The sequence below is a fragment of the Manduca sexta genome, chromosome 26, assembly GCF_014839805.1.
Source record: "Manduca sexta isolate Smith_Timp_Sample1 chromosome 26, JHU_Msex_v1.0, whole genome shotgun sequence".
Lineage (NCBI taxonomy): Eukaryota > Metazoa > Arthropoda > Insecta > Lepidoptera > Sphingidae > Manduca > Manduca sexta.
Genome location: NC_051140.1, coordinates 17,210,775 through 17,237,773, shown reverse-complemented (window position 1 = coordinate 17,237,773; position 26,999 = coordinate 17,210,775). Strand labels below are relative to the sequence as shown.

Sequence of the window (26,999 nt, the reverse complement as noted above, 5' to 3'; positions counted from 1 at the left end):
CCTCTATTACGACTAATAAACTACACTAGTGCCTACCTGCATTAATCTACTCAATAACAAACCATTAACTTTATACAGCTGTTACAAATAATTTAATCACAATCTATGAAAAAATATTTGAACTGGTTTAGCTCATGGTAGAACCCCGCTGTAGAAAGCTGTGTCTACAGTAGGGATATGCCGCGACATTAAAGGTACTCGATAACTCAGAACCCCGGAGTGAAGTGGCAACAGGGAAGTAGCGGTTCCCTTTTTTATAATCAGTGAGATTAACCGAACCGTAGCGATCCGTTCTCCGAATCCCTCTTGCTTTAAAAGTACCCATCGCACCCACAATTTCCCTGACATTATGGATATTCCTGAGCGGTAACGATGAACTCATGAGATAATTCAAATGTTTCGTTTGCTAGCAACTGACTATGACCTATAACTGCCTTAGCAGCGTAGCGTAATTTCGTGCGTGGCGCAACCACCGCTGAGGTCCCGGGTTTGGATTTAGGGCAGCATAAAGTGGTAGTGGATTCTTCTGCTTAGTATCAGACAAGGGTCTGGAATTGATGCTCGATGCGGCGATAACTTTGCCCCCTATCACATCATAAGACAGAATATACATGGCGAAAATGGGTACTTTGGTTGCATCGTCCGCGAACTCTCAGCATTACACATCCTTACTACGTTAAACATAATAGTTAACTCCCCTGCACTGAAATCCCCTCATCTAGAAATTTACTAGAGCTGACTGACATTCTAATTTAATCCTTAACAATTATTGCTAATAGCTCCAACACACAAAGATATTAATTCACTAATATATAACTAGATTTACTTATATACTTATAACGAAACGTTACAAATATAATTTTACATTACCTGCCCAGTTTGGTGAGTTTTGATTTCTTTTTGTATTCGCTCAAAAAGTTTCCGTCAGAAAATCGTAGTATTGTTACAGACCACCAAAATGAATGATATACTTAAAGCAATGTAATGTGTGAAACGAATTCCTTACAGCCAACGCCTCCGTTACAGTCTAATAGTTAATATCGTCTGCTTACTGGTAAAATAAGATAAATGCATTTTTTTACTATACCGAGTTAGATATGCAATTATATGTATTTTTTTATTATATATCTAATAGTAGAACCGAATACATGCAAAGTCAATGGCTGCTGATAATGAGTATGTTAAAATGAAAACTTCTTACATTTTGAAAAAAAAAATTCTGGTATAACATAATAAATATTCTTATAACTTAAATCCATTCCGGTTTCTACAGCTAACAAACAATAAATACAGCTAAAACTTTTTACATTTTATAATTTAAATAGTATAATGGTTAGAATTATTCTGAGAAAAAGTCATAAACGTAACTTAAAAGAATTGGTGTAAAATACACTAAGCCATCATATAAAACTGAAATAAATTTTCGACATCATTGAATTTATAAATTATTACACATTCGTTAAGTACTGGTAAAACATATTTAAATGCGGCCCCCTTTTGATTTCATTTGATTCAGATTTTACTGATATCAAATATTATATCAAATCTAAATCTCATAATAACAGTAATTAGCCCTACTTTTTGCTCTAACAGTATGTTAACTAATGAGTTTGAAATAGAAAATTAAAACTTAAATTTAAAAACTCATTTAGTTGAATTGCCCTGACTACACTTATTACTTTTTACCTGTAAGCAGCCGATATGTTTAAATTCATAAGCTGCCATTCAACAATACATTATGATAATGTAAACACTTAAAAAATAAACATAGTTGCACATATTATGTGCGTATTATATCTACGTATAAAAAGACGTCGAAACTTAGCAATTTCAAGTGAATTTTTAAATGTATAAAATATAAATCAAATAAAAAAATATCTATGTATATTCTCATCAAATGAGTGTTAAGAGAACATAGGAGACTTTACAAAAAATAATAAACGAATTAATTTATGATGTAAGTTTTTATTTAATAAACAACTATTAGACAAATAAGTCCTTGATAAAAAAAATCCAAGATTTAGTTGTACTAATTTGGCTAATCCACAACTCTAATTTGTATTCTTGGAATAGTTTGATTGATTGTAAAAGAATATTTTGACCTAGTCGTGTTCGTTCTTCGTCACTTATCTTAAGAGTAAAATTCACTGGCTTATTCAAAAATGTATGAATCGTCTTTAACTATTTGTACTAATTCAAGTCTTATATCATTATCATATTATGGTACCGCATTATTGATGGTCTCACACATTACAGGCAACTGTCATTACAAATGAGACTTTTTGTCTCAAAAGTAAGGCAAAATAAATTAATTGTATTTTTACTATACAACTCAGATGATGAAGTAATGTGTATCCTCTAAGACCTTTTAAATCACTTAAAGTCCGCAATAATTATCAAGTTATTTCATAATTTAATACACAGGTTGTTTTTACAAATTAAAAATAATGGAAGGTAGTTATTTATTTTAAAATGTACATCTGTCAAATAGCTGATAACCTCGCAAAAAAATTATAACTTAAAGTTTCAATAAATATGATTGTAGGCGGTTGAAAGAAAAACGTAAAAATAGTTAATAATCATGGATATTTCGGCCTTTAAAATTTAATATGACGAAATTTTAAAGGCAGAAATATCCATGATTATTAATTATTTTTACGTTTTTCTTTCAACTGCGAGAACAAATCACTAACTAGACGTGAATTTAAATTCTTTACTTGCCAATACTTGTTTAGTTACCCAGATTAAAGCCGAAACAAAATGTATGAAAATGGACCTTGAGCTACCACCTTAATAATAAACAGTAGCAGCTCTACCCACACCACAATAAAGTTAACATAAAATATTTTACTCATTTATCCCAAAAACATTTCTTCAGTTAGTTTAGTTAAGTATTTTTTTTTTTATAATTTCAGTTACAGTGGTAATTTTAACATCGCCTACAATGTACATGAACTTACAAAGTTTCTATTTCTATACCTACCCGTTATTAAACCTATAGGATATAGGTAATAATAAATATTCAAACACAATGATAACACAATATATTATATATAAGCTTTTAATTAAATATTTTTGCTACATACTTATTATTTATAAAAATCATATACTTTAGTCGTACATGCAATTCAAATACAATGAAGTAAATAATTTTAATCTTTAACCTCTATTAGCTTAGAGTCCTTGACGTACTCTGTTTCCTAAATCAGGATGTACTAAATTGAAAAGATTTATGGCTCTCTCTTGAATTGTGCGTATTGATTGGCTTAGTATTAGCAAAATATTATTAACGAGACGTGTGCGCTCTCCTTCCCTCATTCTATTTACATACAGATCTCGGACTTGGTCAAAATCAAACGAATCTACTTCAGTTATTTTAATTAATTCAACTCTGTTTTCATCAATATATGGTAATGGTCCATTAAATGTGTTTGGATAATAATTAACAGCATTTCCTCCATTTTCCTTCACAGGCGGGCTACCATCACGCAAATAATTAGATGGTACCCGATTAGGAGCATTAACTCTTATATTATTAAAATTGGCCCCTAAACGATGGAATGCTGCTTCCCTGTAGGCGAAACAACGCGCTTCAAATAACTTGTCTGGAGCACCAACCATTCCGGGCACGATGTTTCCTGGACTATACGCCAACTGCTCTATTTCAGCAAAATAATTAGTTGGGTTTTTATTAAGCACTAGCCGTCCTACTTGGTGTAACGGATATCTGCTTGTATATAATTCCCTTGTGACGTCAAAAACATTCAGTTCATCGTTTCTGGCTTCTTCCAAACTTAGAACCTGCACACTGAGGGTCCAACTAGGATAATTACCATTTGCTATATTAGCATATAAATCGTTAGTTGCATAATTCGGATTAGCTGCTGCGATTCTTTCTTCCTCAGGTAACAAATTCCTGATACCGAGATCTGGAAGTAAGTGATATCGAAAGAAATATATCCCACCAGTTTTATTTACAACCTGAAATGTGTGAATTCCATATCCCGGCATACGTCGAAATCCATCTGGAACACCAGTATCCCCAAATATCATTAAAAAGTTATGGATTGTTTCTTGCCTCAACGTCGCAAAATCCCAAAATGTATTCGCATCAGGCAAATTACTTACTGGGTGCCGTACGGTTGCGTGAATCAAGGAAGGAAAGAATAGTGGATCTTTTATAGGAAATACGGGAATACTGAAACCTAAAAGATCAAAGTTGCCTTCTTCTGTATAAAACTTGACAGCAAAACCTTTAGGGCTTCGTGTTATATCACTTGCACCTTTATCTGAGCCAGTAAGTGAAAATCGTACTGCAACTGGAGTTCTTTTTCCGATGCCATTAAAAACTTTAGCTTTGCAGAAATTACTTATGTCATGTGTTACTTCAAAGTAACCGAATGCCCCAGCGCCCAAGGCGTGGACCACACGTGGCGGTATTCGTTCCCGCACTAGGCGGGCCATAGATTCCATAAAGAAATGGTTTTGGAGGAGATTTGAGTTTAAACTGCTATCTGTATATGTAATTTCTATTGGTGAACCATAAGTAGTTGTCAGGATGTCAGGACCCTAAAACAAAGCATTACTTAATGTTCGTTTTTACCATGATTTATATTTGATGTGTTTATTACGGAAAGACACGGGAACCAATAACATAATTATGAGCGATTATAATATTTTGTGATATACTAGCTTTTGATCGCGGCTATATATTTTCCCGGGGTAAAAAGTAGCCTATGTCTTATCCAGGGCCTCAAACTATCTATCAAATTTCATCGATATACGTTGGGTAGTTTTGAGTTTAGCAGAGCGATGCGGCAGGGGACTTTGTTTTAAAATATATTTTTTTGAACTTTTTAAACGGAACAATTCCATCATATATTATGGTTGCGTAATTTTAACCGTTTACGCAGTGCACGCAACGTAAGTTCCCAAGAGGAATAAGTAATTTTTCCCCATTTCTGGAACATGTTTCATTGATGCTCCGCTCCTATTGATCATAACATGATGTTATATAAAATATGTCATATAGCCTTTCTTGATAAATGGGCTTTTCAACATTGAAATATTTTTTTTTAATTAGAACCAGTAGTTCTCGAAATTAGCGCTACAAACAAGCAAACAAACTCTTTAGCTTTATATAATAGTATAAAAAGTAAAGATTACGAATAAAAAAAAATATCAAGTTTCTAAAAAGATACTCACCATAGTGATGTTCGCTACAACAGTATTTGATAGTTCGACGAAAATACCCAATAAAAGTAGTGATTTGAAGCGCATTATGTAAACTTAGCAGAAGAAAAATAAAACGAATTGTAACTTTAATTAATGCATCAAAAATATGGAAACATTTATGCCATCAATATATATGAGCATATTTTTGAGATAGGAAAATGCGTGTTCTAATTAATATTATAATTATAATAAATACTAGATGGGTATACATTATAAATTGATTTCATAAGATCCAGAAAATAGAATGTTCAAGTCCAGTATAAATAAAAAGTAGTCCATAACTTATAGCTGCAATCTAAACTGGTTGATACTTTTGCTGAAATATTAGAAGCAATCAAATACATGTTTTGGATCTGGATTTTTTGAGACCCTAATAATTTCATGCTCCTTAAAGGAAACCCACAACACTCGTATAATATGTGCATCCTCAGCCATAAACTATGTTATTTTGGGTCCATGTTCTCAGTATCCAGTTTTCGAAACGGTACTTTTTTAATTTATAAATCTTACAATATATTTTTGTTAATTGCCTATGGCGATCAGTTTATATTTAGCTGCTAAAGTTACCTACCGTTTATCCTTACGTTGTAGTTTGCAATAACCTTTGGAGCGAAATTTATAGTACACCTGTTTTATTGCTTGAAAACAAAATATATCATGTATGTATGTACATACCTGGTTCTACCTATCTACCTACCTACAGTATTTTCCCGTTACGTTGAGTAAATAGGTAGTAACTAGTAAATATGCTGGTAAAAATATTTTATGATCTTTTGAATCCTAGAGTAGGTGTAGATAAAAAACACAAAAGCATAATTATTGGTGTAGCACACGGCTCCCTGACAAGTCCAAGCTTTTTTTATTTTTATTTCAGAAGCTTGGTCGTGATTTCACGTCTATGTCGCTCCCTACGCCCCCTTTTTCGATGTTAACTCTCTTTCCACCATGTCAAAATAAGCTATTTATTATCATAATTTATGCGCCGTCGATTGATTTCAATTTAAAATATCACAGTCTAGTAACTCAGCATAAGTTATTATGTATAATCTGCCTTTCATATTTAATAAGCAGTTTACTTTCAACAAACAATGTTGTACATATTATTACCATCGATTACAACATTCGGCATACCGTCACGCCTGCACCCCTCTCGTGTAAGCAGAGGTGCAACTAGTGTTACAGAAATTTCATCAGTTTAGATAGATATTTCAGTATATCATTTATATATCCAATTTATGTCTGGCGTATCGAGTGGTAAATCTAGTTGTGGAACAAGAATTGCCAAGAGTTCCAGTTCAATTTTGGAGCAAAATACGTTAACGATACAATAAAACTTGCGGGACAAAAAGTTCCTTCTAGTTCTATGAACTCTTGAAAAATACTTTTCATAGCACCGCTTTAGAATATGGTCAAAAACTGATATTATGACTGTATTTTAATAACAAATGCATAATAGTTGCTTTACAATACGATCTACATTGACGTAACAAATGCGGAAACAATCACTCAGCTAGAAAGAACTCATAAATACATAAAGTAAACTAACTTCAACATTCAGTGGTGGTCGCAAGTCGCAACTACCAAGTGTCTATTGAGAGGTGAAGTAAGTAGATCTATTGGTAGCGTTGCTTAACGAAATTGTTAAAATTATTATTGATCAAAATAATTTAAATAACAAGGCGTTCAACTCATCTGATTCCATATATCAATGAGTATAATTTTATAATACGTAGAGTTATAATATTATTGAAATAATTATTATGTCATGTTTGCTATGTAGGAATTGACCGTCTCCTTATCATGATAATAACATCATATAAGTATTGCCTAATATTCCTGAATTTCAGTCACCATAAATACACATCGTGTACAAATAATAATGTTATTGACTTCATAGATGTTGGATAGAGATTAGAGAAGTTTTGGTACTTAGTACCTATTTACTTTGGTAGTTAATAAGTATTGTATTGCCGCAGCAGAAAGCGGTGACTAATAAGTTTTTCGAACATTATTACAAATATAAGCTTAATCACTAATAGCCTGTTTCACAAATTTCAAGTATATTTTATTTGATAGGTATTGTCAATGACATTTTACAAATAGACGCGTCATATCCTAACAAAATTGCACATACAAACAGCGGAGTATTTACAATAGTCACAGCCTTAACGGCTCGCATCGATACGGCCCGATCGAGCCCGAGTGGTTCCGAATAGGCCCGAGCGTCGGCCGCCCCGTCGCCATGACAGTCGAATGAAATGCATTTATTAGTTTAAAAATAGTATAGTGTATATGTACTTATTACTAACGTATGAAATGAAACGTTTTTTCATTCACAGTTGGAGTATAATTTGTACATCATCTAAAAATACAGAAAGGCATTTTATTTATAAAAATACAAGAAGTTAGTAAGCAGACTAGCCGCGACAGTGGTTGGACGTTGACTAAGTGAATGTCGGGCAGTTACCTTACTTTCGTCTTGCCAGTATTGAGCTCGGACAACGTATCTATGTAATAAAAACATCTTAGGGTATCGTATTAAACAGTTAATGTAGATAGGTACCTAATAATCATTTTATTACCATTTATTCTCAATTTATTTAAGAGCATAGACTATAGTTTGACTTTTATATTAAATTGGCTTATAATTTATACATTTGTGTGACTCGTCACTACTCGTAGTACTTATTCAGAAATTGTGAAACATATAATCAGTGAACAAACATAAACACAAAGCCAACCTTGTTATCACGATTTAAATTTTGGCGCCAAAAGCTTTTTCTTTAAAATGTGGTAGTGGTCTATGGTACAAATGCTAAATGACCAATCAAAATATATTTCGGTGTAATTCCATATAGTGTCATCTGAATAACACCATAATCCAATGACAAATTGACCTGTCAAACACGATTGAACTTGTTTTTATCTGTGCTCAAAAATGCGACGAAAAGCGTCAAATCGTCAATAAAATAGAATCCACGTTTTATCAGCATAAACTCAATTTTAGTGTACAAAATACTAAAATGTTAAATCATTGAGTCAAACACTGCATTTCTCTGTGCTACCGATAAGATTTAATGTCGATTGTGTTCATTGTAAACTAACCAAAAATGGCAAGGTCGCCGAAGGATGATCCAAGATACAATGATGTGAAGCATAATACATGGAATTATCACGCGGAAAATGCCGCAAACTGTCCGCCGGGCGGGTCTGGTGAGAGAAATCCGCCCCCGATCTCGCCGAGTCCTTCAGTCATGAATGACAACAGTATGTACGTAAATGCGAACTTCGGCAACGATGTTTATATGAACAAACACGTATACAGCCCGCAGAGCTCCGAGACCGAGGACAAAATGTTTAACAACATGCCTAACGCTCCTCGCAATCAGAATTTCGGAAATGCCATGCTCAATCTGGGTAATGGCCAAGTGGTGCCCGTGTTTTACGACGAAAATAACAAGCAGTTGATTTTCCCTATGTCCGGCCAGTATGAACTGTTCAACCACAACCAGGGCCTGTGCGACATGTCACTCCCTCAACCTCCACTGTTCACTTTGAACCAGGATTATTCTGTCAACAATAATGTGCATGTCCCTCCTTCTGCTACTGTCAATCAAAATAATGCATACCAAGAGAACCATACCCAACCAACATCAAATTTCTTGAAAGATCTGTTAGGAAACTTAGAACCCAACTCCAGTGGAACATATTCTCCATTTGGTCAAAACTACCCTCTAAACCATCCAGATGCCTCGAATCTTAACATGCATTTGAATCCTATACTAGATCAGAAATGTCAACCAATGAAGCCAGAAAACTCGCCTAAAAGAAATGAAACCAGTCCATTGGCAGACACCAGTAATAAAAAGCGTATTGTGGCAGAAGTGAAGCCAATGCGCCCAACTTACTCTGACGTTTTAGCTAAGAATACAAAAAACACTACTCCTTCAGATAATATTCGTAGGGCAAAGCCTCAGAACATTGAAACCAAACCTTTAAACAATAAAGCTAATTTAAAACCTGAGAAACTTGTTTGTAATGTAAAACAAAATGATGAAAACAAGCAAAAGAATGAGAGAAAACAACACACCAACACCATATCTTCTGGGAGCGAGTCAGGGGATATAAACACAGATGAGATGGAGAAGCGCCCCAAACCGAACAAACGATCAAAGAACAAACACAACAACATTTCCCGCAAGTGGTCTTCTCTTGATGATATCACTAATGAAGAAGACATTTCATACAAGCATGACAATGATAGTCAGTTTGTGTTTATCGAGGAACAAGAGAAACCATTGAAAAAAGAGAAGAAATGTGATGCAAATAAAAACAAACATGCAGACAAAAATGAGTCTGAGGACAATTTTAAAGTAGAAGAAGAGGAGGAAGAAACATCATTTATATTTCAGGAAACGCAGAATGAATGCACTAAGTCTAAGAAGAAGAAAGATGGGAGAAGTTACCATAAAGCTCCCAAGCCTGTGCAGGACAAAAAGAAGGGCAACCAGTTCAAATTCAGGAGGAATAAGCCTGGCTACTTGGGATTGGCTCAGAACTATATGGAACACTGGGGTGGGGCCACATGGAAGGCTATTGTGTGGTTCATATATCTTCTGTCTGACATCTGCCGCATGAGTCTCCATTTATCTTTTGACCTGTAAGTTCACATTTTAATACTATACTAGATTCAAAAGTATTATGTTTTCTATGTCCATATATATTTGGTTATAACAGCATTAATAGCAAGTCACTCGCAACCTATTTGTAGTACTTATAAATAGTAGCAGCTAACAACATGACATCAATATATGAATTATTCTATTTACTGGACTGCACTTGGCTTAAAAATTTTGGCATTTTGCTAAGGCTCATGAAGTTAATTATCTGGCTGCATTGTCCTATAAACTGATCAAATAGTATTATTTCTATTGCCGAAGTAATAGTAAAACTAACAGTATGTACTCAGAGACACTATAAATAAATATTAACTAACTATTAAATCATGAATTAGCTATTCAAAGGTACCAACAAGATGCATCACTAAAGATGTCATACAATCATTAACTGTAGTATGACTAACCATTAAGTAAAAAGTTACTTTATCATCTGGCCCTAAGAAACTGCACTATGTACTATTATTTATTTATTATTATGTATTAGAAACTTTATTCAAAATATCAACAAACATTGGTCATAATTAAAAACTGCACCTTATTATAAGTTATTAATGCTTTATCTTAACTATACGGAGAAATGTTCATTGTTATTTTTTATATATTTTTTTTTAGAAATGCCTGTTAAAATCTGTTCTTTGAAACAAATAAAAATATATTTAACAGATATATAATAAATATTAGAACAAAATTTATAGTAATAACAAAATGTAAGGTGAATATTTACATATATAAATATTTGTTTTTCCTTCTCTGAATAAGTTTTAAATATAATATGAACAGTTGTATTTGTGTGTGTGTGAGCTCATATTATGATATCAAAATGTTCTCCATTATTTAATAGACTTATTGGGATTTTATAAAAAGAAATCACCAAAAAAGAAGACACTTTACACAAATATTGAACACCAATACTACAACAACAATACTACAATTATCACAATAGAGTGCTGTCTTATACAATATCAATTAAACCTAATAACCTTCTTTAAATAGCAGCCTTTTTATACAATGATAATGCAGTAATAAATGCATAATTTAATTTTATCTTGTCACCATATATTATGCCTAATTAAAAAAACGAGCTTCCAAATGTATTATATTAATTAAAATATTTTTATCACTTTTGTGGTAAATAAGTTACCTTCTGTTTTAAAAAAACAAGAGACCGCAGGTTCCATTCCCTGTTTGTAAAATACTTTTACAAACCAAACCTTTATGTCTGGTTGTTTTTAATGTTGGTAGTATGCTATGAGGTAAGTTTTCCAGGTATAATATTTAGCAATATAATTGAATCACATGTGCTTCATCAGCTTCCATTACATAATGAAGCTATTATATTTTTTATTTTGATCTTTTTAACAGTATTGATCCTAATGTGATTTGATTCACAAAAAGTGAAGCAATAAAGAAACTAAAATTTTCGTAACTTTTTACAGATGCACCTCAATGTTTACTCAAACTTACGTGAGCTCCCAAGCGATATGGCGCAGCAGCAAGGACTGGATGACCAAGCTGGGCGATAATAAATACTTGCTGTACATCGACAGGAAGTTTGGTCACACGCGCTTCGGATTTTGGAGGAAATTCAAATGGTTTAAGAAAGGTAAGTGAGGTATTTCCTGAACTATGACAATGGTTTTAATAGAAAGCTAGTCCCGATGACAGAACGTCGAGCGGCTGGTAAAGCCAAGCACAATGACTTTCAAGTATCCCTCATAGTGCTGTTACAGATTGACCTAAAAATATAAAAGTACCCATAAATGGCGGGCGCCCCACGGGCCAAATGCATCACTCTATATACCGTAAGCCCCGCGCACAGGACCTTTGATCCTCGGTGTCGGCGGCAGCATGAGGCATGGGTTCACATGCCCTGGTAGAGTGTACAATGTATAAAATTATATCAGCGGACGGCCCTTCGTGACACGCCCTATGACCCCTATTAGTCGCCTCTTAAAACAGGCAGAGCAGACGTGGCGGAATTCTCCAAACGCCCCTAGTCTCCGGGGCGGTAGACGCCAGTCTGTCTTCCAACTGGCGCCTCCTACGTCTCCTCTGGCGGTTAGAGATCGCCTCGTTATCAATCTCTCTCGGCACTCTCCTTTTGTGAGAAAACCAGCGGGAGCGCTGCGTTACCCGTCCCAGGTTGGGCAAAACTTCAACGTATGTTTACCCATATTCTGCCGACAGTTCCCTTAGTGGTGACACACGATCAACTCCTCCTTAATGTAGATTCGACACAAGTGTTACGTTAAAGACCTGGGTGTGGTACCATTTTTTTTTATTTGATCACGTCAAAATAACTCCACTAGATCTGATAGTAAATGGAGTGCCGTCCAGATAGAATATCGACTAGTCGACAGAATTATGCCGGCCTGTTCGAAATCGTATTTATACAGGTTGATCCCAGGACATATCACACGTGGGCCACTATAAGGGTTTTTTGTTCGTTGACCGCTATTTTCTACTGTATTACCACAAGCTAAACCTCACTTCAGGCTGCCGATCATTGTGTATATATTTTTATCTTGACACGAATCAATTTGGTTTAGACTCTCACGTAATGTGTACTCGCTTTATCTGTTTATTGAGTGGATGTAATACATTAGATTACGATTCTAACGTGACGTTCATTATTGCAATATTTCGATAACGGTAACTGAAGGTAATACACTTCTTACATAATGTAAACATTTTCAAGTAATGTTTGTCCCTAGTATATTATTTTCTCATCTTATATTAACTACTTATTTGAAGTGTGGCAAAGTCCAGCCATTCTTTAATTAAAACTATATTTTTTTTTATAATTTGTAACATTCCTATATTCTAAATTCTTCGAAATAAGCAATAAATCAATATAGAAAGTTAAATAAAGTGGTAATTAAAGTCATATTTTTTTTATTTATTAACATTATAGGACAGTTGTAATGAGACTTGATATAGGTACAAGTTAATTGAATGCTACATTTACGTTGGGCCTCATTCGCCCATTTTTAAAGCACTTTAGCTTTTCAAAATATTTTTTACTATAATATTCAATATCGACAAGAAACCGCTTGAAACAAATATTTTTTAATTATTTTTGACTCAGACATAGACTTCAATTGAAGTACAATTTTTAGATTCCGGCCTCTAAAAGTGTTAATTTGAATATTGTCCTTATACTTTTTGGGAAGCTTAAATTTAATTATGGAGCGATGAGTTACACAACTCGTTAATACATTAAGTACACACTAGATGTTGTTAGGCTTCACTCAAACAGGTCATCGCGTGGTGTCATTGGACATATTTACACATGTGGGTGTTATGCGGAAATTATTTATATGCAATGAGTTATCTGCTGAAGGTATTTTGAAATTATATCGCGAATTACTAATTTGCTGCTATTATTTGTAAAACTACTTAAAGTATATCTTTGATGCAAGACATACTTTAAAATTTTTAGATTACTGAAAATGTGAAAAATCAAAAGAAAATTTTTGGCGATATTTTTTTATTACAATTTTGATATAAAGAAACATAAGTCTTCGGCAGATGCTTACGTTTTTTTTTGTCATCAGAAACGGATACGGATAGTGGAAATGATTCGACCAAGTTGAATGCAAACATACCACTGCCTGCTACCGGCGAAGATGCTATGAAACGATTGCTCGCGTGCAAAGGAAAAGATCCCTACAGGTAAGCTAACGAGCAGACGCACTCAATACATCCACAGGGAGTTGTTTAATGGCGGTAACATATCTTAAAATATATATAAATCGGGAACATTATTGAATACACTACATTATAATCAGAATAAAAAATGTGTGATCTATTTGAACCCTTTCATTTTAAAAATTTCAATCACTGAAATGAATATGTAACATGTTGTAATGTGTAAGAACTGATTTTTTTTAATTGAATCTGATAGGTAGTACTTCTGATGTTTGGGATAGTTAATACTATTGGGATCGTCCATTAATCACGTGAGGCTCGAAAGGGGGGAAGGAGTTCGGAAATAAAATCTCGAAATATCACCGGAGCGGGGAATGGGGTTAAAAGTCACTAAAAACATCACGTGATGAATCGACATCCCCATTATGGTAATTAAAAAAATTATAAAAAGAAATATTATTATTCTTAAACATCAATGTGTGATTAGTATTCTAGGCGTGAGTGTGACTTGCACGGATGAGGAGATCAAACGGTACTACAGACGGCAGGCGTTCCTCGTGCACCCCGACAAGAACCAGCAGCCCGGCGCCGAAGAGGCGTTCAAAATACTGCAGCATGCTTTCGAACACATTGGTGAACCGGTATGCTACACAATTATTTGACTATTTTTTAAATAGAAATGGACTTCACTTAGTGGTAGAGTCGCGTTTACACGAATCATATTAACGTATGCATTATTGTTTTCTGATATGCTTCCTTATATCACTTATGTTTATGGGCCTTCAATAGTTTACTTGGGAATAGATTACCTCCCAAAAAGATTAAACGGTGTAGAATCGAAAATGTTTGTCTTGTGACCCCACTGCACCAGATGGTAAGCGGAGTGTCGTCCAAATAGAATGTCGATGACTGGCTAGTGGACACAGTTGTGCCGGCGTGTACGATTATGCTATGTGTACCGTGTGGGTTGCAGGAGCGGCGCGAGGCGTACGAGCGGCGCGCGGCGGAGTCGCGGCACGCGGAGGCGGCGTGGGGCGAGCTCAGCGTACTGCTCGCGCAGCTGCACGACAAAATGGAGTTCGCCGCCAACACCATACGGTACGCGTTCACACTACACACTACTACACCACACACTACTACACTACACACTACTACACTACACACTACTACACTACACACTACTACACCACACACTACTACACCACACACACTACTACACCACACACTACTACACCACACACTACTACACCACACACTACTACACCACACACTACTACACCACACACTACTACACCACACACTACTACACTACACACTACTACACCACACACTACTACACCACACACTACTACACCACACACTACTACACTACACACTACTACGCTACACACTACTACACCACACACTACTACACCACACACTACTACACTACACACTACTACACTACACACTACTACACTACACACTACTACACTACACACTACTACACTACACACTACTACACCACACACTACTACACCACACACTACTACACCACACACTACTACACCACACACTACTACACTACACACTACTACACCACACACTACTACACCACACACTACTACACCACACACTACTACACTACACACTACTACACCACACACTACTACACCACACACTACTACACCACACACTACTACACTACACACTACTACGCTACACACTACTACACCACACACTACTACACCACACACTACTACACTACACACTACTACACCACACACTACTACACCACACACTACTACACCACACACTACTACACCACACACTACTACTACACTACACACTACTACACCACACACTACTACACCACACACTACTACACCACACACTACTACACCACACACTACTACACCACACACTACTACACCACACACTACTACACCACACACTACTACACCACACACTACTACACCACACACACTACTACACCACACACTACTACACCACACACTACTACACCACACACTACTACACCACACACTACTACACAACACACTACTACACCACACACTACTACACCACACACTACTACACAACACACTACTACACCACACACTAAAACACCACACACTACTACACCACACACTACTACACCACACACTACTACACCACACACTACTACACCACACACTACTACACCACACACTACTACACCACACACTACTACACCACACACTACTACACCACACACTACTACACCACACACTACTACACCACACACTACTACACCACACACTACTACACCACACACTACTACACCACACACTACTACACCACACACTACTACACCACACACTACTACACCACACACTACTACACCACACACTACTACACTACACACTACTACACCACACTACTACACCACACACTACTACACCACACACTACTACACCACACACTACTACACCACACACTACTACACCACACACTACTACACCACACACTACTACACCACACACTACTACACCACACACTACTACACCACACACTACTACACCACACACTACTACACCACACACTACTACACCACACACTACTACACTACACACTACTACACCACACACTACTACACCACACACTACTACACCACACACTACTACACCACACACTACTACACCACACACTACTACACCACACACTACTACACCACACACTACTACACCACACACTACTACACTACACACTACTACGCTACACACTACTACACTACACACTATTACACTACACACTACTACACTACACACTACTACATTACACACTACTACACTATTACACTATTACACTACACACTATTACACTACACACTATTACACTACACACTATTACACTACTACACTACACACTACTACACTACACACTATTATACTACACACTACTACACTACACACTACTACACTACACACTATTATACTACACACTACTACACTACACACTACTACACTACACACTACTACACTACACACGACTACACTACACACTACTACACTACACACTACTACACTACACACTACTACACTACACACTACTACACGACACACCACTACACTACACACCACTACACTACACACTACTACACTACACACCACTACACTACACACCACTACACTACACACTCTACCACTATTTGATTCATTTCATTGCGGGATAATGACATATTAGTTTTCCCTAAGACTCGCCGAGCTTCACTGCTCAGTGTCATAAAATGCGTGCCACTGCTGATCCTGGCTTACAGAAGTTGTAGTGATGGGTGTGAGGGCAGGAAAGTCTTTACACACTCTACTATTATATCTAGTGCCTTACTAATAAATGCTCTATTCGCCTACAGCTAAACAATGTTTCGTTTTGCTCTCTTTGACGTTAAGTATCAGTCAACACGGTGAGACAAAAAGCTGTAATAACTATTACAGTTGTACCCAACATTCATTTGTAAGTCTGTTATTATATTCCGCGACAGCAAAGGGACTACATTATACCAGATGCTGAGCACACTTTGAACCTAATTATATTTCCAGATAGTTCCGAAATTGGAACTGCCATAACTTGTGATTGTGCAATGTACATTTTAGCGAAATAATCAAGTCTAATTTAAATTTAACTATAACGCCTATAATATAAAGTATGTCTGAATTTTCAAGTCTCAAACCAGAGTACGCCCTGTGTTTCTTCGCCTTAGAGTTAAATGTAGAAGTCTCGTGATATCATTTATTAACCTCCATAATGTCGTTAGATGCACGAACTGCGGCCGCCGCCACAAGCGCGTGTTGACGGACAGGCCGTGCTACGCGGCACGATACTGCGTACAGTGCAAAATACGACACTCAGCCAAAGAGGTAATGTCGCTTTTACCTTATACAGGGTGTTGCAAACAGGTTGGAACAGTATGTTGATAACATATAAGGAGGAAAATTTGAACACAAATAACAGGAAACAAGGGTATTGAACTGCAATGTTACCTAAATATAAGTAATGGTGGCAATAATTCTTACTATGATTCATTACTTACCGCACATAAAAGCGACACTAAATCTGGGGCCCGCCAGCCCAATGCAGACCACGGACGTGTTGCTTACGACCCGCTGAGATTTTCTAAGTCACCCATTTGACTTCAATCATTTTACCAATACACCATGAGTAATTTTCACCAAAACTTTAATTACGTTTTTAAACACTTAAGTATCTACTAACGTAAATTCATTTATCTAAATGAATTAACATGGTGCTTGGGCCACCATAACTAAGACAGTAGCGTAGCTTGCCATAGAGGTGCCCTATATATATTTGTTGAGTCTTCAGGTCAGTGCAAATTTTTGGGCGCCCGCTTAATTTAATGTAAGTATGGGCCAAGAGGGGCCCAAAAGCTCGGGGGCCTAAATACGGCGGTAGCTACGCCTACTAAGTCATCGATTCACCCGTTTGAAAAAATAGATTTAGTACGACTGTCATAACGGCTAAACTATGTATGTGCAGGGCGACATCTGGGCGGAGTCCAGTATGATGGGCCTGCTGGTGATGTACTACGCGTGCATGGACGGCGCCGTCTACCAGATCACGCAGTGGGCCAGCTGTCAGGTAATAAACACGTCACGTCATGAAGAAATCGATGACGGATCAAGCACTATACAATAGGATTCAGATACGCATTGACGTGCACCAGATTACGTTAGGCAGGTGATGTCAGAGTATGTGATTATGTCGATCGAAGATTTTGGTCACAGGAATATCGCCTTTAATATTATAAGCTCTAAGTATAAAGAGGGATATTATATATGATTGATTACCTTTATTTTATTTCATGAAAATTATAGGTACTTAGTTATAAAGGTATTATTCGAAAAGTGTTTTTTTTTTTTTGTTCAATCCTAGATACCGTAGTAGTAAATCGAAATTCACTTTTTATCATAAATAGATATCTATACAATGTTAGTAAAATTATAGTTTGTATTGTATGATTTCAGAAAAAGAATCTAAAACAGTTGAGGCCGGACTGTCACGTGGTGCAGTACCGCATCGTGCTCGGGAACAAGACGGCCGCCGCCGCCGACATCAACCAGCGACCCTCTACCGGGTGAGCACCCTTTTAGCTATGACCATATTATATATCACGATCACGTCGATTGTTATGTTAAAATTTAAAATTAATTTCCGTTATTGTATGAAAAAGTTATTTGACATTGACGCACGCGCATGTTACTTCGTTATTGATCGTTGTCATGACGACCGCATCAAGCGCTCGTCATCCGCGCGGCGAGACGCTTGTCAGTCTATATACGCGAATATATCGATTCTAATGCGCTTGTACGTAAGCGCTTATTGTAGGAATATAAACTTGTTTCTAATGTAGACTGATGTAGAAAAAGAGTGATATGGGTTTTTTAAAATCATTTTTTTTAGTTTTACTCATAACCAAGTTCCTTTATTACTACTATTTGATTGTATTGCAGTCACGATCCCAATCTGGAAGAGTTTCTGAACAACCTGTACAGCAAGACCGGCGTGTCTCCGTGTAGCTCGTCCAAGCCGCCCGAAGCCGACGCCAAGAAACGACGCAATAAAAAACCTAAAGCTTAGACCTCGTCCTGCCTCTTATAAACTAATAACCCCTCCTCTAAATTAATTGTCGATATCGATAAGCGCGAAATTTGAAAATGGAACGTTGCGTGTTGTACTAAAACCGATACTATAATTCTTTTCTTTTTTTTCCGATTCCTGATAAATTGTGAACAAAGTTTCAATAGCAAATGAATTGAATCAAGGAATTCTTGAATATTTTGTTGTGCCCGTAGGTTTAGATGTTAATTTGACGTTATTTTTATTCTATCGAAATTATGTTTTGAATAGTTGTAATCGATTGACTAAACATTATTTATACATAATTTAATTAATATTTTATATTAATTAAAAATATCGATTGACGTAAGTCCGCCATGACGCGAATGAATTAGATGGTAATGAATAAATGTCACGTAAGTACGAAAATGTAAAATATTTTCATTATAATGGTTTAAGAATTTAAAATTCAATCCAACTACCTGTTTGTGTGCTTGCACCAAGTTAGTATATAAAATTTGCAATATATTTTTAGGAAGATACCTTACTGGAATATTATGAATTTCTTTACTTTCACTGTTGAATCATTCACTAAGAAATATCACGCGATTGTGATAAACATCATGACAAAATCTTATAGTATTTATGCAATATAACATTGAAAGGAATCTACATTTGGCCCCCGAGCCCCGTAACTTATTCATTATTAACAATTTGACAGCGCATGTGCTAATCTGAGATTATGTTGATATAGGTTAAAACAGGCGTCCACTAGCGAAACTACGACCAAATTATGCAAAACCTAAAAAAAAATATTATTTATCATTGAACAAATCAATCTAAGTTAAAATAGTTTTTCATTAACAAAATCAAAATTTGCAAATACTTGTGATTTTTTAATCAATGGGATTATATTTAAATAATTTGATCTCCATTTTCGCAACATCCTGTGTAATAAATCTGACATGTAAACTGCATTGTACATAAGTACTAATAATAAGTTATTGTACTATTTTTATAACCATAGGCAGTAGGTAATCAATCATAAATTCATAATCAAACCATAGGCAGTAGGTAATCAATCATAAATTCATAATCACACGTAACTTCGCTAGTGGATGTCATAGTTAATTTTACGATTTGAGTCATTAGGTGTAAATCTACTTCCCAAGTTTACATTGAATTCATTACAAATGTCGACTTAGACAATGTGGCGAATATACTTGTACTAGAAACCGGGTAATATGCACGAGTGGTGACACAAAGTCTGGTAAATAAGCAGCAAAGTTACATCATAACTGGGGCTGAAACTAAGAAGCTTTTCTATAATCGTTAACGCCAATAGAAAACAAAATATGTTAGGAATGGTTTATTCAAGCAACACTTATTTCTAGAATACTTAATTTCTACATTCGTGGCTATGACCTTTGATACAATTGGAGTGCAGTTGATTTAACTTAATTTACTGGTGGTAGTTCTCTCATATGTGAGAGTCGGCCTGGGTAGGTACCACCGCCTATCTATTTCTGCCGCCAAGCAGCAGTGTACAGTCACTGTTGTGTTCCAGTTTAAAGGACATTGTAACCAATGTAACTACTGGACATAATAAGACTTAACATATCATGTCTGAGGATGGCGAGCGCAGTGGAATACCAAACATTACTTTGTAATTCAATGTGTTGGTTGGTGTTTCTACTGTTTATGGACATACTCCTAGTAGTTATCTACAAGGACTACTTGTTAACATTGTCAAAATCTCTAATAAATTCATACCACCATAGATGACCAGAACTACATATTACAACTGCCTCGGTGGATAGTGGTATTACGGTACGACTGCTGTGCTGAGATGGGGTTCGATCCCCATGTCAGGCGAAGTGATATCGATCCTGCTTAGTATCAGTCTGGAAATTGGTGATAGGACGACATGACGTCATCGGAAGTTACAAGGTGTGCGAAAGAGTGAGATGGGACGATATCCCCTCTACACGCCCATTCCTGCACATACAATATTTGAATTATGGATTACTGCTTCATTTCTTACTCAATATTGATGCGGTTTTCACTAAGTCCTTTTTTTTGTATTATTTGCTGTAACATCATACCTACATAGTAAAATACCCTATTGTTCTCAACGATTTACTCCTGTGTGTCATTTCAGAATGAGTGATGTTTTTTTATGGAGTTATATAATTTATTCTAGAAACTCAAGCCTATTTTTACCGCCTTCACGAAAATGATCAATTCAATCTGTATTTTTTATCATGCCATAAATTTAAAAGTATGATTTGGTCGAAATAACAGCACGCGTGCATATAATCCGGTACCTAGTTACGAAACGTATTTTTAAAGTTGTAGCTTGTTTGCTTTTTCTTTAGCATCCGTGATTATAGACAAATTGGTTAATGCAATTTATTTTTTAATGTATGTGTAAGCATTTATAATGGTTCGTTGTTTTACCGTACATACGATTTTACAAGTACATCATACTGCCAGTTGTGTTAGCAATGGACTTAACAAAATATTAAAAAAAAAGTGTTCCTGTCATTATGTGAACATACTGCACAAGTATCTACACTTGCTAAAGTAATCCATGCAGTATTTTCTAAGGACTTTGAACAGAATAACTTGAATCGTAAAAATGTCTACACATACCAGCGTACAAAAATTAAACCATAACGAGTTAACAAGACGAGCGACGAGGAATGTCGATGAAAATCTTTACTTTTAATATTAAAAATAACGTTTGTTCCTTAATTTGAATTATAGATGTTACTGTTTATTTTTATTTGTTACGAATTACCGACACGCTATGAGTCGACAATCATTATCATAAACTTCTAATTGATGTAATTCTCTTTAGTAAATAAATGTGAAAGTAAAATGTGCAATCCCAAATTAAAACCTGTTTTAGTGATGTGGTTAACTGCCGATATTTAATAAATACATTATCGATAATTATCAAGATATCGATTCTTAAATGAACCAATCAATGCGTGAGTGTTATGATTCATTATTCGAAATGGTCCATTTTCCGATCGATCTAGAGATAGCTATCGGAAATGTATCGGCCGTATGTTCTGTGCGTGATTGCGTTGTCGACTTGTAGTTACCGCACTACAATTCACTGCCTGTACAAGAGATTATCGATGTTAGGCTAGTGGCGGCGAGAATGCTGCCCAGATATTCGCTGTGCGTAGGCCTTCGCGCTTCATGTGTCAATAAATATGTGGAAACGCAAACAAACATTTTATTTTCCCTTCCCATTCCATTTGGTTTGTATTTTTACGTTTCGAGAAATAATCGATAAACCAGATTTCAATAAATTTTGCACATCCCTTTCTAAAATTGAGAAAATTTTCCAGTCGGAATGGTCCTTTAACATGCTTACAAATTATTCATTTTGATTGGTTTATTCCTGAAATCGATCCAATGTTGAGTATGCTTTATTGAAATGGATGAAATTGATGGACCATGAATCTAAGTTTACCTAATATGATATATTTTTCCCGAATGATCAGAGGATCATGCGGTTTAGCTAACGGTAAGAAAAGGCCTCTTTTACACAATACTGCACCATCCAGAACATTGGATTACAAAGCTACTAATTGACAATATAGTTTGCCAAGTAATAAAAACACGGATTCAAAATATGATTTTATTTACATTACTCGGTCATAGCATCGCTGTCTCTGTTAGTAACTATACAGTTCTCGTATGTCCATTTCGGGAACATACGCTTGTACAAATTAAGCAAAACGGTATCCTGAGATTTCAGTTGTCCATCGAAAACGCACTTCATGTGTCCGTGAGTACCTGAAATTAGGTAATAAGCATTGCTATACTTTTCTAATTGTACCTATACATGTTATCTATAGTAAATAATATACACTATGCAACTTTTAGAGAGACCCGCTTTTCGCATTTTTAAAGTAAAAAAAAAAAAACAATAATAATTGTAGTTTGAGACTGGTGACCAACGCACTAAGGCAAAATTTGACTCACCTAATGGTTCCTTTATGTGTCCTATACGCCCGTACTTTGTTCTAAGTTTGCACGGTTTGAAATACTGAACATCTTCTCTGTTGAAGAACATGAATCTGATGACAGCGGATTTTTTGTGAACCTGAAAATATTTTTATAAAATTACACAGAGTATTGTGTAGTTATTTTTATATTATAATTCGTTTTTACGTCCAGCTAATAGTAAAATTGTTTTTTTTTTTTCAATGGTGATGATTTCTTTTCTGCAGTATATTTTATAGCAGTGGTTTCGCCGAATCAATCACCTTTCGAGGTTTCCGATAATGATGATAGATTACTTTTTATTTTCTCTGATATAATAACCCTGTAATTTAACTAATACGTGTAGTTACGACATTGAGAATTAAAATAAATAAAACCCACCTTATATGGGTGTCCAGAGAGCACAATTCTCTTGATAATCAATCTATCTGGATTACACGACAGCAGCACTCCAGTTGCCACTAATTGGAGCTTGGTATTCTTTTTTTCCTGCCAAATAAAAATGAATGAATCTCCTAGCCGAATTTTGGCGGCCAATCTCAACGGAGATCACCCAGGTACGCAGGAGATAGTAAAGTCTACAAGTGTTTACACATTATACAGGTACACTCTGTTCTTTTACCGGATAAATCAGGCGCAAATAAACCAGGCACGTAGAAATCACTTCGCCAACTTCTGGACTCCAAGCTGGGACTAAATAATTTTTGAGATGGAAAAACCCAGTCGCAGTTATTTTTACCTGAACTCGGGATTCGAATCCAAGACCTCATCGCAGTTGTGCTACACGTACCGCAAACGCACAACTACGCCATCGGAATCGCCATAAGGAATTCTATATTAGTACTAAAGGATACAATTAATGTACACTTTACCTTGAAACAAAGTACAGTAGATGGACTAAACTGGATCGGCGCGAAGAATGACGCTACACAAGTTGAAGCTGGTTGGAAGAATCGTTCATACTGCAAAACAATTAAATACTCAAAAATATTTCTAACAATAAGGTACTTGATTATTTTTCAAAGCATTAAACATGCTTGATTACACGTCAAGGCTTGATACATATTTCAGAGACATAAGTATTTTTTTTATTTTCAATATAGTAAAAGTATCTTATGAGACTGATAATGCATTAGTGTTTTATTTTGTCTATTTAACTACACATCTGAGAACAGTCGTCTGCTTATATGATAAATATAGATATACCAGTTACTCACCTTATGTTTGCTTCCGTTGGTATGCTGACTGAATATTGGATTCACTATAAACCTTCTGTACCCAACTTGGAAGATAAGTCTCTCCTTGCTTTTGATTGGTTCGTCACTTGCCCCAGTACGCTTCAGTACTACATTCATAACTGACATTTTCTGCTCATGTGGTAAAAGGCCAAAGATAGCCAATGGAGCATTAGGATTAGCCGAGTGGTATGACTTCCAGAGATCTTGTCGGATATTCTTGATGTGAATGGTTATGTAGGAACCATACTGTAAAAAAATATAAAATATATGTAGTGTTACACTTGCAAACAGTGATTATATAATTATTGATGCTAGATTATAATAAATTACATAATTACTACATATATTCATATTATTTATTTAGCACCAGTAATTCCATTTTTTCTCTAAATTACAAAACATTAAAAAAATACTAGTAAAAACATTAAAGTTCATACCATGTTTATAAGGCTATCTTCATTTTCCTTGAACACTCGTCGCCTCGTTCTTTCATAATTTTCAAATTGGAAGATTCTAGCATAATCTTCTGGCAGATTCTCTTTTGGGTCCCATGAAGAGGTGCGGAAGGACTCCAAACCTCTATACCTCATGAACCTTTCGCGAGCTGGCATGTCTTGAGGTGTGTCCACTTCATCTGGGAACTGCTGGTCTTCCTTGGCTGCTGCTAACTTTTGTAGCATCTCATGTTCCTCTTGGACGTCAATAGTCTCATCATATCTGTCATCAGTGGGTCCCATAACTGACTCAGTTACCGATTCAAAGTCATTATCCTCATTGTTTTCCTCTTGGTCGGAATTGTCTTCTTCGCATGACATGAATTCTTCATTGTCTTCATTGTCATCCCCACTAGCACTATCAGAGCCATCTTCCTCTGCATCCGATTCAACAATCCATGCTGCTTGGTAATCTGACCAGCCTTTGGGAACTTTCTTTACTTTTTTCTTTTGAGTCTAAAAATAATTATAAGAATGGTTATATGTACCAATGATATTGGTGAAATAAATAAAGTAATTATATTATTGTGCCATTTCAGGGTTGTCATAAAACAAAATCTTTAAACATAAATTTTATAACTTACCTCCAAATTGGCTTGTTCAATTTCTTCCTCTGTGGGCCATGTCTGTTCAGCGTCCATTGGATCTGGGATATTTTCCGACACCAGACTTTCTTGTTTAGCTGGATCAGCTACTTGAAGCACCTGCACTTTAATAGATTCAGCTTCCATACTGTCTGACTTAGTATTTTCTTTTCCAGTACTTAATGGATGAGGATCATCTAAACCATCTATTCGGGACATTTGGAAGTCTCCCAACCCAGCAATATGTACCAGCCCATTGGCATTTAGAGGCATACCACGCAAGTATCCACTGACTTTCAAAGTACCATGATCACCTTCAGCATCAGGCACGTATTCTACTTCTTCGGCCAGCATATACGGTCTCTTCTCTCTGTGATGGAGTATGTTTCTTTTCTGATTTCCAATCCTACGTAACACATTCAACCCGTCAGAACTTTTATCAAGCTGCATAACCTTTTCATCTGGTAGCCATTTTGAGACCAGCTTTTGAACATTTTGCTTCTCTGTTGTACGTTTTTTAGGATTAACTCCTTCTATGTCCATAGCTACTACTACAGGTGTAGGCATCCCTTGAGCCATAGATAGGGCCAGAACTTTCTCCCCCCATTCATCAACTGGCTCATCCAATGCTGAACTGACATATAATGCAGTGTCCGCAATTTTGAGAGCATCAAGCAAGCTGAACTCATTTTCCACTTCTGGGCATATGAATGAGAAGCGCTGCTTGAAATTCGGCAACCTGAAAATATTAAAGTTTCATTTAATTATGGTTGTAGTGTTTCAAAAAATCGGAAACAAAAGTTTACAAGCATATAATACCTCCAGAGTATTTTGGTTACATTGAGTGAATATTCTACTGAAATATAGTTAGCAACAATAATTTCAAATGATTTATTACTCAATTTCAAATTATATAATTTACCCAATGTGTAGAACTCCATTTTCAGACTGGCTGATTAATGCGCCGTCCGAGCACGTCCTCAATATAGCCAAAGCAGACTGTACATCGAGCTGCGCATTCAAAGGAACCACACATACAAGGAACGGTGGGTTTCTGTTGCCGCCTAACGCACGTTTCTTCGATAGTACTTCATCACGCTTATTTTTACGAATTTGCAAAGCTTGGTGCCGGCGTTCGTCTTTCTTCAGCTCTCGACGGTTACGGCGAACAAACTCTTTAACGTTTACCTTACCTGAAAAGTAAACTTCATTAGAAACCATCTAAAAATATGATCATGTTAGAAAATAGCCCTAACCTTTAACTGCCGCCGATATTCCCCGTTTAGATCGATGGCGAGACTTGTGAGCCTTATTGCTTTGTTTGAGCGTTCCTGAGCGATGTGGTTGTTGCATTTTCGCTTATAGATCCAGAATTATTTAAATTATTTACTAATACACGCACATGGCGAAAGTTAAAAGTTTCTGTCAACTGTCAAATGAATTGGTCTTTTGACAATGACAGTAATATTCTAAACTCAGTTTATCTTACTTCTATAATAT

At 35.9% G+C, this 26,999-nt stretch overlaps 2 protein-coding genes across 3 annotated transcripts; one reads left to right on the top strand and one right to left on the bottom strand.

The window, feature by feature from the left end:
* Positions 1-8,120: 8,120 nt before the first annotated feature.
* LOC115451269 lies at positions 8,121-22,403 on the top strand. Of its 2 annotated transcripts, XR_005113061.1 has the most exons (10): positions 8,346-9,895; positions 11,351-11,517; positions 13,472-13,589; positions 14,053-14,206; positions 14,539-14,663; positions 17,338-17,440; positions 18,078-18,179; positions 18,566-18,675; positions 19,052-20,191; positions 20,232-22,403. XR_005113061.1 is itself a non-coding variant. In XM_037443081.1 (9 exons), exons 1-9 carry the CDS (start codon positions 8,346-8,348, stop codon positions 19,176-19,178), a joined length of 2,556 nt encoding a protein of 851 aa, XP_037298978.1. In that variant the 5' UTR covers positions 8,121-8,345; the 3' UTR covers positions 19,179-22,403. The 2 variants fall into 2 exon arrangements, 1 of the variants encoding a protein (XP_037298978.1); XM_037443081.1 differs by having other exon boundaries at positions 8,121-9,895; positions 19,052-22,403.
* Positions 22,404-22,801: 398 nt separating this feature from the next.
* LOC115451270 (pre-rRNA-processing protein TSR1 homolog) lies at positions 22,802-26,957 on the bottom strand. The gene is made up of 9 exons (XM_030179521.2): positions 26,756-26,957; positions 26,422-26,692; positions 25,500-26,238; positions 24,859-25,371; positions 24,401-24,667; positions 24,056-24,145; positions 23,565-23,672; positions 23,163-23,283; positions 22,802-22,973 (listed from the first exon to the last, which is right to left on the bottom strand). The coding sequence occupies exons 1-9, from the start codon at positions 26,850-26,852 to the stop codon at positions 22,825-22,827; spliced, it is 2,355 nt and encodes a 784-aa protein (XP_030035381.2). The 5' UTR covers positions 26,853-26,957; the 3' UTR covers positions 22,802-22,824.
* Between the last annotated feature and the right edge of the window lie 42 nt (positions 26,958-26,999).

What these genes read in the sequence shown, in the direction of transcription:
- LOC115451269 (XM_037443081.1), top strand. Translation starts at nt 8,346, where the DNA reads ATGGCAAGGTCGCCGAAGGATGATCCAAGATACAATGATGTGAAGCAT. An exon ending in CTCCATTTATCTTTTGACCT is followed by an intron (nt 9,896 to 11,350) that starts GTAAGTTCACAT and finishes AACTTTTTACAG; the next exon opens with ATGCACCTCAATGTTTACTC. An exon ending in TCGAACACATTGGTGAACCG is followed by an intron (nt 14,207 to 14,538) that starts GTATGCTACACA and finishes TGTGGGTTGCAG; the next exon opens with GAGCGGCGCGAGGCGTACGA.
- LOC115451270 (XM_030179521.2), bottom strand. Translation starts at nt 26,852, where the DNA reads ATGCAACAACCACATCGCTCAGGAACGCTCAAACAAAGCAATAAGGCT. An exon ending in AATATCGGCGGCAGTTAAAG is followed by an intron (nt 26,693 to 26,755) that starts GTTAGGGCTATT and finishes TTTACTTTTCAG; the next exon opens with GTAAGGTAAACGTTAAAGAG. An exon ending in AAGATAGCCTTATAAACATG is followed by an intron (nt 24,668 to 24,858) that starts GTATGAACTTTA and finishes ATTTTTTTACAG; the next exon opens with TATGGTTCCTACATAACCAT.